The sequence below is a fragment of the Thermobia domestica genome, chromosome 16 (assembly GCF_964235325.1).
Source record: "Thermobia domestica chromosome 16, izTheDome1.hap1.1, whole genome shotgun sequence".
Taxonomy (NCBI): Eukaryota; Metazoa; Arthropoda; class Insecta; order Zygentoma; family Lepismatidae; genus Thermobia; species Thermobia domestica.
The window spans coordinates 83,382,344-83,400,057 of record NC_137469.1 but is presented as its reverse complement, the minus strand read 5'-3'; the positions used below and the strand labels follow the sequence as shown (position 1 = coordinate 83,400,057).

At 36.1% G+C, this 17,714-nt stretch overlaps 1 protein-coding gene across 4 annotated transcripts in view; it reads left to right on the top strand.

Moving 5' to 3' along the window:
• The window catches only part of LOC145673202 (E3 ubiquitin-protein ligase TRAIP-like), a 78,763-nt gene that overhangs the window by 21,918 nt on the left and 39,131 nt on the right, over nucleotides 1-17,714 (top strand). For all 4 annotated transcript variants that reach the window (XM_081742677.1, XM_081742676.1, XM_081742675.1 and 1 more), the window contains exon 3: nucleotides 11,402-11,617. In XM_081742677.1, coding sequence (XP_081598803.1) covers nucleotides 11,402-11,617 — 216 coding nt within the window. The remainder of the gene's footprint in view (nucleotides 1-11,401; nucleotides 11,618-17,714) is intronic.

Sequence of the window (17,714 nt, the reverse complement as noted above, 5' to 3'; positions counted from 1 at the left end):
AAAAATTTTATTATTTATTTATTTATTATAGTCTTAAGTTGTCTAACTAATTACTTACAATATTATTGTTATTGTTATTATATATAGCAACACAAATGGAAATGACGAAGGTATCATCGGATAAAGTTCTATTTTCTTAGGGTATTACATGTAGTCACTTATTTTTCACAGTTCTAGTAGTAAATTTGCTACCCCACTATACAAAAAATATAGAACTGAGTACTTACATTTGTTTTATCGTGAAATTTCGTCAACGAAATGATGATCACATTTATGTTACTGAGACATATTTCCATAGTAACAATTTGATAAAAAAAAAATCGTTTACAATAATGACATTTACAAAAGAAAATTCTTGACAGTAATTGCATTTGCAAATACATAATGAATAGATATAATATTGTTGTTGGTGTTCTATATGAATTTTGTGGTCATGAATAATTACTAACTCTCAGTGGTAGAGCGTTCACATCTGGTGTTTGGGGTCCCGGGTTCAAACCCTGCTCCCGCCAAGTGAACTTTGTGGTGGACAAACACCGTGTGCGTGGATTTTCTCGGGGTTCTCCCGTTTCCTCCCACTTTCTTCATTCCACCATTTCATTCATTTCTGATCATCACCGTCTCCTTTAGCCTAACCGGCATAACCGTGGGACGTAAAACTCAAAAATTTCATTTCATTTTATTTTTAATTACTAACTCGATATTTAGATTAATCTGCGCTCTTTTTCACATTATTATTATTATTATTATTATTATTATTATTATTATTATTATTATTATTATTATTATTATTATTATTGTCCAGAAATTCTGTTACGAGGCACTTCAAATGAAGGATATTTGTTTTCTTATCATAAGAAGTTTGACTACATTAAAGAATATATAGAGGGTGATTCAATAAGAACGTACCAGGCGTATATCGCAGCTAATACTGCACGTAGAACCTTCAAACAAAAAAATTGCATTACCAAATCGTATGTATAGAATGCAATAAAAATAGTAGCGAGACCAGCGGCGTCTCTGAATACCTCCAACGGGGGGCAACTTCAAAATTTGAAATGGAAAGTGGTATAACTGTTGGAATCGTTCGAAAGGACATTAAATGTCATGCAACTTTTAGAGGACAAACTTTGTCATATCCTTTCCCATTTAGCCGCTAGAGGCGTTGTTGCAGACTTATATCTGACTACCCGTAGCAGGCCTTTATCTCAGCTAATAATGCACATGGAGCCGTCAAACAAACAATTGAACCACCAAATCGTATGTGTAGAATGCAATAAAAATAGTAGCGACACCAGTGGCGTATCGTGAATATCTCCAACGGGGGTCATCTGCAAAATTTGACATGGAAACAGGGGTTGGTTGTGTCTCCATTGAAACAAGCGCACAATGGGAGAAACGTCGAAGAGGAAACACGTTGTCATATTTCTTCCTCGTTGGCAGCAACACGGTCTCATTACTAGGTGAAAGTCAGATGGTGCGAGGGTGTCCCCAGTCACACCAGGGGAATGCCAGGAGGGTACGTGCAAACTATGCCCTGGTAAACTACCTCCGACGCCTTTGGAGGATTAACTCGGGGCCTAAGCCAAGGGTAGCTCAGACCCACAATGACGTACACGCGCGATGTATGTTGTGTGCGTACGTACAATATGAAATATCTCCTAAATCCGGGAGCATGTGTTGTGGGCTTGTTTTTCGTTGTTTCGAACAGTACACTCATTTATCGTTGCCAGTGATTGTGTGGTGGTACTCTTGTAGACCCAGTAGCTAACACGTACATGACCTTGCTCAAGACATAGTCTATGCGGCCTCTAACAGGCGATTGGTGCTATGTTAGACAGAGGGCAGAAGGAGCGATGCTGTAGTCAAAACAGGTAACACAAGCGTGTAGAGTCTGAAAGTAATTAACCTCTGCAGTGAGTTAAAGTGGTCCGTGTACTGGACAAGATGTCGTGCATTGTGTTCTACTACCCCTGCGCATTACAAGCTCGTGAGGGACGAATACGAAACTTTCACAAGCAGTGAAACCTCTTTGATTGTGTTGATGTTTGAGTGATTGTAGTAGGAAGTGTCGGTAGTAAATAACATTCATGCGGTATACGAATTTGGAGGCGTTCCAAATGCTCATGATTTATGGGGAATGCCGGGAAAATTATAGGGCTGCAGCTCGATTATACGCTGAACGCTATCCAGCGACAAGCTATTTCCCACAATCTGCTGCGGAGATTAGCAGCACGATTGCGGCAGACAGGCAACATGCATGGACGCTATGATGTCCGGAGAAGTCGTACAAAATGAAGACGTTGCCATTGAAGTACTTGCCACTATTGCAGTAAATCCTCATGTATCTTCGCGGCAGATCGCATGAGTCAAGGTAGTGTCCTGCGTATTCTGTGGAAATCACATTTTCACCTGTACCACCTCTCTCTGCATCAAGAACTTAAGTGATGCGGACTGTAATTTACGGCTTCTGTTTTGCAACTGAGTGGTCAATCGCGTGAGAGAACATCCGAATTTCATTCACTTCAGTTTATGGACTGATGAAGCGACATTCTGCAGTAATGGCAACGTGAATCTCCACAATGCACATTACTGGGCAGCGGAGAACCCTCACTGGATGAGAGAAGTCAATCGGCAACACCAATGGCGCATTAATGTGTGGGGTGGCATTGTAGGGACTCAGGTCATTGGGCCATGGTTTTTTGCTGGTCATTTAACAGGTGCAATGTTTCGTGATTTTTTGCGACACCATCTACAGCCGCTATTGGAAAACGTACCGCTTCATATACGTCAGACGCTGTGGTTTCAATTAAATGGCTGTCTAGCCCATAATGCTGTAGGGAAGAGCTAAATTTTCTATTTCCGCAACGCTGGATTGGAAGAGGTTTCAATCCACAGTTTCCTCCGCGGTCGCCCGACCTTACTTGTATGGACTATTTTTTCTGGGGTCGAATTAAGGATCTTGTGTATGTCAACCGACCAACTACAATTCGCAACATGCAAGACCGCATTACAATCGCATTCCGGACCATCAACGTGGCCGAGTTGGAAGCTGTTGCTCACAATTACGTACAGCGAATACATCGCTGTATTGCTGTTCGGGGACATCACTTTGAACATTTGTGAAAGCTAGGGGGCGTCGACTACATTCCGCAGAAGGTAAGCTGATTCTTTAGCTCTTTACTCATCTTTCTCCAATGGCTTGATTGCAACGCCTCAGCTTTCTGTCCCCACGTTTTGTTCCATGCTTTGGCAACAGCACATTCGGTACGTCTTTCTTGGTTGCAACCAACAGTTTCTTCTTCCGTTTTGTTATAGCATCGTACATTGTCCCTCATCATAGTTTTCCCCATCCACTGCGCTTCTGTCGCAGCCATACGGAAACCACTCTCTTCAAATATTGCGTATGTCATTGGTTCCCTATTTAGAGCTTCATTCAACAGCAGCAAATGTACCTCTGCTTACTGTTACAGTATGTACCCTCTCCTGTCGTGGTCTTTTGCTGACGCCATTGTTGTCCCCACTTACACGGTGTGATTCTGCGTATGTACAGTTGTACGTCCCGTTCGTTTCAGACCAGTATTTACTCTTCTCTTTGGTTCCGCATGCTGAAACCCTCGCATTATCTGACTTTGACCTCGTAATGCGATCGTGTTGCTGCCACAGAGGAAGAAATATGACAACGTGTTTCCTTTCGACGTTTCTCCGATTGTGCGCTTGTTTCAATGGAGGTACAACCAAGCCCTGTTTCCATGTCAAATTCACGATACGCCACTGGTGTCGCTATTATTTTTATTGCATTCTACACATACGATTCGGTAATGCAATTTTTTTGTTTGAAGGCTCTACGTGCAGTATTAGCTGCGATATAGGCCTGGTACGTTCTTATTGAATCACCCTGTACGAATATAATAAATATTTATTTATTTATTTATTTAATGATCATGTTTACGAGTAAAATTCTCATTTCTCATTTAGATTTTAAGTATGATGAAACTTTTGTATATTAATCTTGTCTGAAGGTAAAATCCTGAAAAGCTTCAAATTTGTCTTGCAATTTAATGCAGAGACTTATGATGAATCAAAATAAAATAGGATGTCGGTAGCTCAGTGGTCGAGTGATCACCTCTGGTATATGGGGTATCTAGTTCGATCCCAGTTCGCACTCAGTGGACTGGCAGAAAACGGTGCGCGGGTTTTGTCGGGGTTCTTCTGTTTCCTGTCACTTTCTTTATCCCACCACTTCATTCATTCTCATCATTATCGTCTCCTTGAACCTACATAGCATAACCGTACGACGTAAAATTGAAAGGTTTCAATGAGTTTTGAAACAAAATAATTTACTCTGGCAATAGATTAACATCCTAAGTTACTGTACAAACCTAAATATGACGTAAGTCTTCTACTTTTTAAAAATATCGTTTATCTTTATGTTGGAAACGGATGTTATTGTTTTCATCTCAAATGATCTAGTTGAAGTTCATGAGATGCATAAGATTTCTTGTATAAACTCCTTATTCCAGAAATCAGAAAATTAGCATATAATAGGATTAACTTAGTCTGAAATTAAGAAACTTAGTATATGGCAGGATTCATTCTTTAGCTGGAAGTAAAGAACTTGGTGTATGGTTTGATTGGTCATAAATTTGTGCTTGCGTGATGTTTTCACTTTGATTTGAATTACACTGTGCAACAAATGTTCAACTTTTTTCTCTTTCCTGAAGAGCAATGACTGATTCCTATAGAACTTTTTACACTGATTACAGTGATGTAACTGGAATTTCTGTATCAGCCTCCAATTCTGAGAAATACCCGATTGAAGTTTTCATATATAATGCGATTATTATGCTAGGTTAAACATTACAGAGCTCGTAAAAAAAACCGTCAAAATTTTGAACGATCTGTATAAAATTTAGAGGACACCTTGCAGATACAAAGTCTAACTAATGCCTCACCATGAATGCAAGGGAACATTTGACCCCTGGATGTCATTTAGAAAAACTGGTTTTATGCATTTGTTTCTACAGTTTGAACGATTTTGTGACAAAATTGCTTACTTTTCAGATTATTTTTTTTTGGGGGGGGGGGGGGATCTTATGGGCGTCTATGTGCGTGAGAATGCTTTTTGTTTGTTTGATGGACAATTGGGGAAGTAGGTTCATCCACGCACCTCATAGTTACATTATAATGAGTCAAAGACCTAAATGCAAATATAAACATTAACTTAAAATACAAGTAAATTTGTATTGAAACAAAATTAGTGAAACAACATACAGAAGTGAAATAAAATAAGAATATTGTACTGCTCCACAAAATGTTCTTATCGGCGTTACCTTTTGTATGCAATTCCATGTTCCCTATTACTAAAGCAAAATAAGAAAACTATCTTGCTTCACAAACTTATAAACTTTCTTATCGGAGTTTCCTTTTGTACGCATCCTTATGTTCTCTTTGCACGGTCTAACAATAGTCAGTTAGCATAGAGACTCCCTCACATTTAGCCGAGTATCTTTTTCCAGTACATGAATTGTTTGATGAAATCTTTCAGCGTGTTTATCTGATACTGCACCTAAGTTCTCGGGAAAGATGTCCAAGTGACTGTGAAGGAAACGAAGTTTCAAAGACTTGTTAAAACTCATTTCTTGAAAACTCAGTATCAGTTCTTCAACAATTTGGGCATATTGTGCAGATTTTCTGTTTTCCAGAAAAGAATTTACCACATTCTTCAGCGCGACGTAAGCTCTTCTCTCGTTTCCGGCCAGGATTTCGTCAAATTTTGGATCTTTCATCACTTTTTTCATTTCTGGTTCAACGAATGTCCCTTCCTTGAGTTTTGCATCTATGATACGGTGAAATAGTGCCTTCAAGTAACGAAAGCAACCACCGTCTTTATCTAAAGCCTTGACGAAAACCTTCATTAATCCTGACTTTATGTATAATGGCGGTAAGTACACATTCTGCGGTTCGACAAGAGGTTCGTAACTAACACTTTTCTGTCTGGAAGTCAAAAACTTCCTTGGAGGTCATTGTTTTGCGTTGTAGGGTTGATCTTTTCCCTACTCTCCCATTCGCACATAAAACAATAATATTTTTTGTACCTCGATTACATCACCAAAAGCAGGGCAAGAACTTTAAAATCACTACAAATGTGTCATGGATGTTGCGCGTACTCAAGGTTTTCAAGTAAAAGCTTCATATTTTCGCATGTTTCTTTCACACCTACATCATAAGCAACCGGAATGGCAGGGGGCTATTTCGATTGTGTAATAACACGGCTTTTAGACTGAATTTGGAAGAATCAATGAATAACCGCCAATCATTCACATCGTAATCAACGCTCAATACAGACAAGAGTCCGCAAGCATACAATCCTTAGGGAGAGTGGAAAAACTTAACTAGATCACATCCGCGAAAGCGATACGTAATTATTTTTGTGTTCTACTCTATAAAGTTCGATTCTTGTAGTCTCGAAGCTAATAGTTCAGTCTGAGACTTGGACAATTGCAAATCCCTAACAAGATCATTTAACTTAATTTGAGATGTTAATTATGGCTCCGACGATTTTTCAGTACAGACAGGATCTTCCTCTTCTTCAATTTCGGATCACGATCTACGGAAGTAGCACATTCATCAGAATCTCCCAATGACCATTTCCTCGACGGAACAGGCACAGTTAACTCTTTGCTGTGGAAGAGGTCGAACAGCGGACTGTAAATGTATATGATTGACTTAGGGGTTTTTGAGGTTATTTCACTTATGCTTGTTAAACAAAAATAACAGTCTGACGTGTGGTCTTTCGGCTCATGCCACACCATTGGCACACTGAACAAGCACATGTGGAGCCCTCCCCCCTTTTTTTTTATTAACCTGATCCCCGACTTTGCACTCGAAGTACAATTCATAAATTTTATTCACAAGCGGTGTTACCTGTGTAACATTGGATTTAATAGTCACTCTCCCACATATGTAACAGAATCTGTTAGAGTTATTCAAGCAATTTCTTGACAGGACTCACTGCACACAACTTACCCAAATACCTTTTAGAAAAAATCTTAAGAGTGATATCCAGCAACACACTTTTATCTTTGTCCCTCAGACTAAGCTGTCAACAATAAGAGCTGTATATTTCCAGTGCACAACCTCCCAATCCTTCCAGTCTAGTCCTTACACCTGCAGCAAAATCACAAATAAGGAAGTCTAAACAATGAGCCACAATTCCACAAATATAGATTTTTACACAGTGTTGCAACTACATAGCAAGAAGTCTTGCTAACTTGAGAAGGGAAAATTTATTATTAAAAATCCCTTTTCCACCAATTTTGGGAAATTGGAGGCTGATACAAACGGGCGACTTATGGCTTTAAGATCAGGGCTTGGAGTACAACTACAATCAGTGAATAAGAGCTCCTCCGTGGCTAAGCGGTTAGCGTACGCGCCTTTGGCACGGGAGACCCGGGTTCGATTCCCGGCGGGAGCTCATGTGGTTCGGATTCCACGTTAATCAGTAGGTCCACGTCTCATATAGCCTCGCTGCTGAACGGGACGTAAAACTCAAAATCAATCACTCAATCAATCAACAATCAGTGAATAACTTTCAGAAAAGAAAACCACTGTAACACAGTGTTATTTGTTGCGTTAAATTTTCCGATTTTTTTGCAGAGTAAACATTATAAAATATTTAGAGAAAAGTTATGTCTAATTGATTACTGTAGGAATAGGAAACCTTTGGCTAGCTAGACACCCACGTTTGCTCGGCCTACGGCCTCGCACATGTTAAACCCACAATTCTACCAAATCTCAGGTTTCTTTTATTTCAACTATCTAAAAGATAAGATATTGTATACCAAGAAAACGCCTATTTAAATAATATGGGAATTTCTTCATTCCCCTTTAGACCCCTTAAAAACTAAAACTATTCACTTTTGGCAATTTCCCTGTGGATTAGTTCCGGAAGGCTACAACCATGCCATATAAATAACATGAGGAAGATTTTTCAGTTCTCCACAAAACGACTCTATAGTTGGATTTTTTATTTTTGGTGATTTACTTACGTGACGCTAACGAAAACTTACAAGCATACCGAATTTCAGCTTTTATTTCAATTCCAAATATTTAAAATATGGGATTATAAGTCAGAAAAAAAAAGCATTTAAATAACATGCGCAATTTCTTCATCGCCCCTTTAGACCCTCTAAAAATTAAAAGTATTGATTTTTGGCAATTTTGCTGTCGGTTAGTCGTGGAAAGCTACAATCATATCAAATTTAATCATTGTAGCCCTACGGGAAGTGCCCAATAATTTCGGGGTTAAAAGGTGTCCCATATAAATAACATGGGGAAGATTCTTCAGTTTCCCATAAAACCACTTAAAATTTAAAAATTTTGTTTTTAGTAACTTAATTAGGTAAGGGTAACGAAAACATACAAGCATACCGAATTGCAAGTACCTAAACCGTGATATTGTAGGTCCAGAAAAAGGCCCATTTAAATAACATGGGGAAATTCTTCATCCTCCCTTTAAACCCCCCTAAAAATTAAAAATATTCACTTTTGGCAATTTTCCTGTGGATTAGTTTCGAAAGCCTACAATCATGCCAAGTTTCAACTTTCCACGTCAACCGGAAGTACCCGCTTATTTTGTCAGTTCATGTAATTTTTTATATATACAGTATATTTCTTTTCAAGCATGCATAATACAGATATGAATATCTCATGCGAGAAGTCCGACTTGGCTAAATTTTAACACTGCGAAAAGACATTAACGGACAAGTTATTTAGAAACGAGTGTGTTAGAGTTTACGAACCCTAGTGAAATTTAAGTTGAATCAACAGGTGCTTAGAAACTAGAAATGTTTTGTATTTATCTTTCACATATTTTCCATAAATCTTATTCATCCCGTGCTAGGAATGAGCATCCTGCTAGTATTATGAATATAAGAAATTCAACAAAGAATAAACCAGTGCTATAAGCATTATATACAAAGTAGTGCAGATCACACTATAGGCCATATCACACGATAAATAGAGTAAACTACACTTATATATGCTTGAATGTGCTACAGGTTATTATAAACGTGCACATATGTTATTTCAATAATAAGGACTACAGTTTCTTACCTTATTTCTTATATTTTATTTATTCTTGATTTTAAAGTCAATTGACAAATCTGCAACCATCGACAGGTCAAATGTTCATTGAATCCGAAATTTCCTTACATCCTGCAGTATGGCATTTTTGCTTCAACAATGTAGTATGATATGAATACCTTTAATTACATTGTGTACCAAAAGAGAACTTATAAAATTGGAAAATGTACAAAAATGTGTGAACAATATACGCAGTACACATATAAACATCGTCAGTATGTGTTTCCATCGTTTTGAAGCTAGTCTTAATGTTGCTATACTATCATTTTGGAAGATACTGTACGCACTTTTGATTTTTACTGAATGTTATTTCTATGGTATTTTAAGTGCAATATTGTATCTACGAAAAATCTATAATTGTTTATGAACTGAATTGTTTGTTATAAAGTCCTATTGTTTATCTAAATTTAATAAGTTTAGTGATCAATCCATATATGTATTTATTGTAAACGACATTGTGATCTTTATTAAATACCATGTACGTAATTTGGTGTTATACTTAACTAAGCACTTTTTCGAAATAAGGTTCTTTGAAAAAAGCTAAAATTTCAATTCCTTTAACTTTGTTTCTGATTGCTGTATTCGACACTGTTGTACTTTGGTGAAATTTGGACGTTTGTATCTATTTTAAAAGTTACAAGGGCGTATCAATATAAATACTCCATCGTATATATATAATGCTATCTGATAGGCCGTACTATTACAACTGTAGGCACGACCATTTTTGCAGTTTGGATTTAAAAAATCCAAAGAAAGTTCATTGTTGTTCGATTTATTTGCGGTTATGGGTAAGAAATAGGATCATTGAAAGCAAATGAGTGGCCAGGATTGTTACTTTATTTTATTTTTAAGAACACTTTATGAGAAATGATAAGTTTACATAATTGAAAATCGTTTCAAGGCACTCCGCTTAGCGTTAATTGTATTCTTGCATTCAATAAAGGGTTCATATTGTTATCGTCGTAAGTATTCTGCAATCACTGGAAGTTATTCACTGTAAATTGCGAAGCTTCCATGCACTTCAGACTTCTGTGATCTCTTCGTTTTGACATTTAACAGTTAGTTACTCTCTTCAATATTTTTCATCAATTGGAGCAATCTTCTCCCTTTTTAATCTACAAGAAAGTTTCCTGTATTCAAGTTTGTGAAAGTTAAGTAATTAGAAATATAAATATGACTACTGTGTTTTTCACTCGTTTCTAATGAAAAATCAGTCATTTTGTTTCTTTTTGTTACAATGGAAAATTTGTGCATTTATATGTGATTTGTGTTATGAAAGGAAATGCGGCTGTAGCTGTGCTTTGTTCACTGTTCATAGTGGACGCTATGAGTTTTTTTTCCTCCATTCAATAAGTATGTACCGTGTCTGCTGGTGTACAAGACGCACTCCGCTTTTTGTATTCAATTTTGAGAAAGAAAGAAAAAAATCACTGAATATTATTTTTTTTTTCAAAAATATATAGTGATGCTTTAGCAAATAATATACAGTATATGAAAGGTAAGGGGAAAGAACAAGGAATGTCCATGTATGTGCTTTATCGGGTGCTCTGTCCTATCTATTGGTGAATCGTGGTACTATTTGACTATATGCCATGCATGCGTAGATGTAGAAATGCCCATGGAAAAAACGAAAAAGATTTAACTACCCTATTCTTTTTACGCGGTTTTCAATATTAAAACGCCGTTTTCTCGAAAATGCAGTTTTGTGACATTCCTTCTTTTTCCCCCTTACCCTTCATATGGAGTTACCAATGCGTAACTAAATGTAGAATTACAGGTGGCTGGGAATTATATAACAATGTGCGTTTAGAGAAAAGCAAACACATTGAAATAATAAATAGAACTATTGTATCCAAACAGCATTTACTGACTCACTGAACTGTACGTTATTGGGAGGCCGTTGCACACCGTAGGGAAACAAGGAAGACAATAAACAACATGGAATTAGAGAAACTTCTGAAATTGAAATAATTAAAATCTCTGTATTGGCATATAAGACACAACTCATTTTTGGGCCTATTTCAAGAGAAAAATTGCATATTATACGCAGCAGATATGGTATATAAATATATTTTAGTCGAAAGGAAATCGCAGCAGATGTGCTACAATTCTACATCGATTTCCCACATACAGTTATTACCAGTAGATTTTTTTTTTTTTTTTTAGATTCTTCATAGAAATTGTTAACCATTTAAACCCAAACTTTATTTTGTAAAAGTATCAATTCTTTTTTTTTTTCTTTTTCTTTTTTAAGGTCTAAATCCTGCCCACAATGTAGAAGTAAAACAACTGAAAAGGAGATTCATAGGATATATTTTAATGTATCCAGTCAAGACAATAGTGAAGAAGATCCAAGTTCTCTTGAGCATAAGTTGGACAATATGAAGTTCCAAATGAACTTAAAAGATTTAGACATCAAGAAATTACAGTCCGAAAAGGAAGAGATGAAAAAGCAAAATAAAGGATTAAGGTTGGTATAAAAGATAGTATTAAGGCAATAAAGTGTAAAGGATATGCCTATAATATCTTCAAGATACACGAACTTAGTGATTTAGGTCAATTATTTGACGTGAACTCTGTCAAATTAGAAAACAATTCGTAGATGACCCTTTATATTGGCTGTCTACTGCATGGCGAAGCTAAAGAGAAGGTAATGATTCTTTACGTCTATTTATATAACTTTGTAAATATTTTTATTCCCATGTAGAATCTAAACGACTTGGTGCAGTTTTAGAAGTGGAGTGTCGATAGACTGGTCATAATTTTAAGAATGACAGTATGTGCCATATTGTTAAAACAAACTCCTACGTAGTCCCGTTGTTAACTTTTATGCAAAGCAAATAAACCACCGTTGGTCTATAATCTTTAGAGACTTCTCGGAAATTGTACGGTCATTGAGCGTTGTAGGTCTGAGTACTCCTACAACTTCCCTGTGTCCGAGGACTAGTTGACTATTAATATGCAGCATGCCCATGTTATGTTTATGCTTACGAGAGTCATAATACAGACGTATTTATGTGGCCCCTTCTTTGTCTGCTACATGTTTTTGCTCTTTCACTAGGGGCATTCACTCTACCAAGACTCCACCAGGATATTTCATCGGAGCACTCTCTCCTATGGTTCAGATAATTCAGAAAGGAAGGTATAACTTACGTCTTAATTCCAGAGTTGGAAAAAATAGTTAAAAAAATAAAAGTGTTTAAAACATGAAAAAGGTGTTCGAAATGTTTTAAACATTTTGACAGTTTAAAACATGATTTTAAACATATTTCAAAATCATGTAATAACGTATTTATTAAGACTTTTTTGCTCTTACAACCGATCTCTACATTTATTTTATTCTCGTTAAGACTACACTGTGTTGGATGCAGAATATTTCAGTATAGATCAGTAATTCTCAACTTATTTCATATCACCACCCCCTTTTATTACACCCTCTTGCCAGTGACTCTCGTACTTTATTATTTGTAATAAGGTTTTTTGGTAGATTTTAAAATCTACCTACTATAGAGGTTTCGCACAACCTATCAATATACATACCAACAAAAGTCCTCACCATCCTTGTGTGTTGAGTCCGGGTTGAGGGAGAATGATGAAACTTGAAAGTGGTCTGACACACAAGATGGTGCTATCAAGCATCATGGCGGACATCTTTGATTGGTATTCGAAATTTCAATTGCAAAGGGAGTCATGTTACATGTTTTAAGGCTAGAATTTTACGAGAAATACGGTTGTGCGGTTATTTTAGCCCGAATACAAGTCATTTCGGAGTTACCGTTTCTGAAAGTTTCTAGTTATGCCGTTAGGGGCTAAGCTCGCGTTTCGTGGAGGCGGGTGAGATTTTGTTGTAAAATTTGATTATAGTAGAACCCCTCTAATCCTTCACCTTTGGGACTGGGGGTAGGGTCGGAACGTGAAAAAGGTCGAATTATCATAAAATACAGAATAATACGGATTTACAGAGAAATTGACAATCTCTGAACTCAAAAATGACTGTATTGTTCTCTACAGTAACAACAAAAGAACAGTAAGCACTGAAAACTGCAGAATACAGTACAGAAAATACTCACGACGAAAGAAACGATACAATAGATGACGGAGCACTAAAGCAGATATGCGGTAACAGCAAGTAAACACTGGAAAGTTGCTTATGCCCAATTTCCAGAATTTTAAGCAGACCCGAAACTCGAAAGTGGAGCTACCTTTGGAATTTATGGGCCAAAAAATATACAAGAGAGCAATATAGACCTATAGCTCCATACAGCCAATGGAAATAGATTATAACTTACCAAAATCCGTATTTGTTCGGTGTAAGGACTTCAATTTTATGTTGAACTTTGCTCAGCAAAAGGTTTCTAAATCTGCATTATGCCCCCAAAATCTGAAATTCAGGGTAGGGAGCGGATGACTTCAAAACTTACGCTCCTCTCTAGCGGCAATTATATAAAATTCTAGATCGCATCTTATCATGTAGTTTTCTTTCTTTCATCTTGGATTCGTGGTTGTGAAAATATGACGTTTTCCGTCGGTGTATTCTTTTGGACACACCCTGCATTTATTTAACGTAATTATGCATCATTGACTATGGCATCCGGAGCTTGACTTGTTAATCATTCCCACGCTGCAGCGTACACAATATAATATTAATATTTTAGATTTATGAGCAAGGAGGGGGAAATTAGCCCTCCTCCCCCATTGCATCAACGGCCTTGTCTGGCGGTTGTCCTATGAAACTCTGGTCCGTACCCTTTCACATGGTTTTTGTTTCATTTATTTCGTACCCTCTTGGCTACGAAGATACTACGCTTGCTGAGCAAAAGTGAACCTTTCTGAAAATGGACTTGGATCCCTTGTCCTCTAAACGCCCCATATCTTAACCATTTTATAAAAACTGAGTTGGAGCCAGATTTATCCTGTAACCCAAGTTTGTTTGAAACGCGTAAAATTAGTTTGTTTACTTTGATTGACTACAGTCTTGCATCAGTAGCAAGATTATTTGAGACAGGGCTTTTTTGTTTAAAGTGGGATCCGAACCACTGATTTGAAATTTTACATCGTATCGCAGTCAAAATCTATACAGCAAATTCCGACGTCTCGTGCCTCTACACTTAAATTTTAATGTTAAAAGACCGAAAAGTGCGCCCTGAAGCGTGTTGTATACATACAGACAGACGAACAAATTGAGATCAGATTGTCCCAGACACTGTCGTTTGACACTGATGTTACAATAAGTATCACGCTTTAATGGTTACTTACGCGGGCGACTGCCATACCTTGCACTTTCTCGCCTGGTCCCTTCATGCAAGCTATGCTAAGTTGTAAAGTTTTAAAGAAAATTTAGAACTGAGGTTGGGAGGAGGGACGAAATAAAATTTTCATAATATAATGAAAAAGATGTTGTTAATACAAAATTAATTCTTACCTGAAGTTTCCAGTTGCATTTCAACCACATCACTGACGTTAGAACCACCAGAAGCAATTTTCGAATCAACACTTTTACCATTTGTTTCCGTTTCCAGGTTTTTCACAGCATTGCATTTTTCATGATTCTTCATTCTTTGAACTAAACGAACCATTTCTTTTCTACAAGTTTTGTAACGAGCTCGTATGGTCGTTTTCTTATCTGATAGATTTTGATTTACTTTAATAAATTTACTCCAAATGATGCCCTTTTTTCTTCCGTAAAACTCATGTTAAACGATTCAAAGTTGTACGGAGATTGAGAACCAACATGTACTGTATCAACGAATGCCTGCGATATTGTAATTTCAGAACCGCAATTTAGCAAATAATCTTTTATTTTTTTTCTGAATACAACACAAAAATTTGTTTCTATGATAATTATTATTTGTTTTTTAATATCAGTTCTACAAGTAGTCCAACCTTCGACTCTAGAAATAGTCCAACCTTCGACTACGATACTTTCTCGCAACTCAACTGAGAAGCATTTAAACAATACAATATATGTTAAAAATAAGAGGAAGAAAGAAACAACATAAATTGCAGATCACCACATTGACCTGCTGTAGCCAGAAGAAATCAAAACATTCACATTGGAAGAAAATAGTCTTCTGAATGGGGAGCACTTTTTGACAATTTTCTTTCTCTGCCAGATTTTTTTAAAACAAGTCTTAAAAATACACGTTTAAAACAAAATGTTTAAAACGTATACAAAATTTGTTTTAAACAAAATCAATTGTTTAAAACAAGTTTTAATCGTTTGTTTTAAACAGAACAACCCTGCTTAATTCACTGATACTTTGAAGGAAGCAACAATTTGTTTTTAGTTGTATGAATAGTATGGAATGAAGACTAGATTAAGCCTCGTCTCTCGAAACTTTTCTTCTTGTAGGTCTACCCCGTTTAGAATATTGATTTGAAATAGTAAGACCTCGCTGCTGCTTTAATCCTGATCAGTGACAATGGTGATTATTGTCTTTGCATGCAAATATTCTTAATGGTACGTTTTGTTATTTAAAACCTATGTATTTCTAGTTTTATTGTATAGAGATATTGAACGTTAGCAGAGGAAAAGTTTAATGCACTTGAGTATCAGATTAGACTGATAGTAAATAGTGTATATGAGACCAATTCATATGAATCTGCACAAATGAGAAGTAAGTGATGAACAGGTAATGGATAATAAGTGTATTTAGTGATATAAATAGGTATTAATATTGAAATGAGTAAAATATAATATTAATGAATGTATAAAAAGATAAATTCTGTGCCTCTTTGCTGTATATAAATTTTCAGTGAATTCAAATACTTCATGTTGTTCTTAATTGTTTATCAACATGCTGTTATTCTTTCCTCGATTTCTATCCTATACTGTGTTATTTTCTCTTGCATGCTATTGCACACTTATATGTTGATCACCAATCTTGATGCATTGTGTTTTGTATTCAATAGGGTAGATCTCATTGATACTTCAATCCGGAATACCAGGAGTATAATTATTCTAACGACATTCTGTAATTTTATTGTAATGTATCAACATTTGTTTCAATTGATCTCTCGCTTCACCTAATGTAATATAATTATCTATCAGCATGTAACGGGGGAGCTGCGGTATCATGATTCCATCATGACTTTATGTAAGCAGTCATAATATCATGAAAAAGAACCAATTAAAGATATCGACCTAAGGTTAATATTAAAACACTGGACATTCGATCCAGAAGTAGCGAAATATGTTTGGATTACTTTAAAATGAAGAAAAAGCTATTGGCTTATTTCAGGCTTAGTTGGGCTACGTGCAATCAACACTTCAATTTCCTGCGCTGCTATTTCTAACTTTCTAGGACATAGCTTTTGCCTTTTGAAATTGACGAGCGATACTGAGTCAATATCAGAAATTCTATGTTTCTACAGGATATCGACTCTAAACCATTAAATGCAAATGCACTAGATATTCTGCTACAAAGGAACACCAGAGAAGCTAAAAATCCAAATTAAACGGAAAGAAAATATTTTCTGCTATTGATAATACGGTTAAATGAGAATTTCATTTAGAATGAAGCTGACATTTCTAAATATATTTTTTTATTTGTTCTATAAATTATTTATTTCCTTGTAATCCGCTAATACAGAGTAAATATGAATTTAGATTTTAGCATCGAGACTATAGCGAGTTCGAGGACATAGTACTTAAGTCTAGGATTCGAACAGTGTTGCTTGATTAAGCTGAAGGCAACCCTGAAGACAAGCAAACTGTGAAATTAGGGACTCAAATTTGAAACAGATTTCTGCATATTATTGCCATTGCACTTTTTTAACAGCTATTACTAACTAGTAACAGTACTATTACTAATATGCTACACTACGCCTACCTTACTGTTCATATTCTTTTGAGTTTCTCATGGCTTCAAGAAGAGTGGCATATCTTCCTTAACCATTTTGTGAAAATCTTGACATGTCATTTTCAAGTTCATCTAGACACAAACTTCAGCCATCAAACTTCCTTTGACATTCTGTTTGTATTTTTTGACCATAAAGTTTTCATTACAGCAAACACTCGTTCGATATGTGCATCACTGACTAATATAGCGAGAATATAGTCCATTATTTTGAACATGTTAATTATATCTGTTGTCTCAAAAAACGCAATCCATAATATACAATATACAATACACAATATATCATTCCTGTCAAGTGTTGATATTATAGATTTCTAAACAGAAAACTCACTATTCAAGTCATTTCCATCGAAACTAATTATTTTTTAAGTTTCAAACAAATAAATGAAAATAGTATTGGTGCTGGGTGATAATACAGGCGCAACAATGAAAAGATTGAAACCTAGCCTGTTGTACAATAAAAATATTGTACTTGCAAATAACATAATAGGAAATTATACTAGTGAGGAAAAATCAAAATAGATTGGGCCCAGGAAAATTTTACTGGAACATTTCTAATACTGCAGTTTGCAAACCATGGGCCAAATGGAAAAGAAACTATATATTACAACTCCTAATGCTGAGATTTCATACACGTTTGCCCCGGCGATGCTTTACAAAATACATTTTTAGAGACAGTCCGCTTTGGTGGTATAATGAAGCAACTGT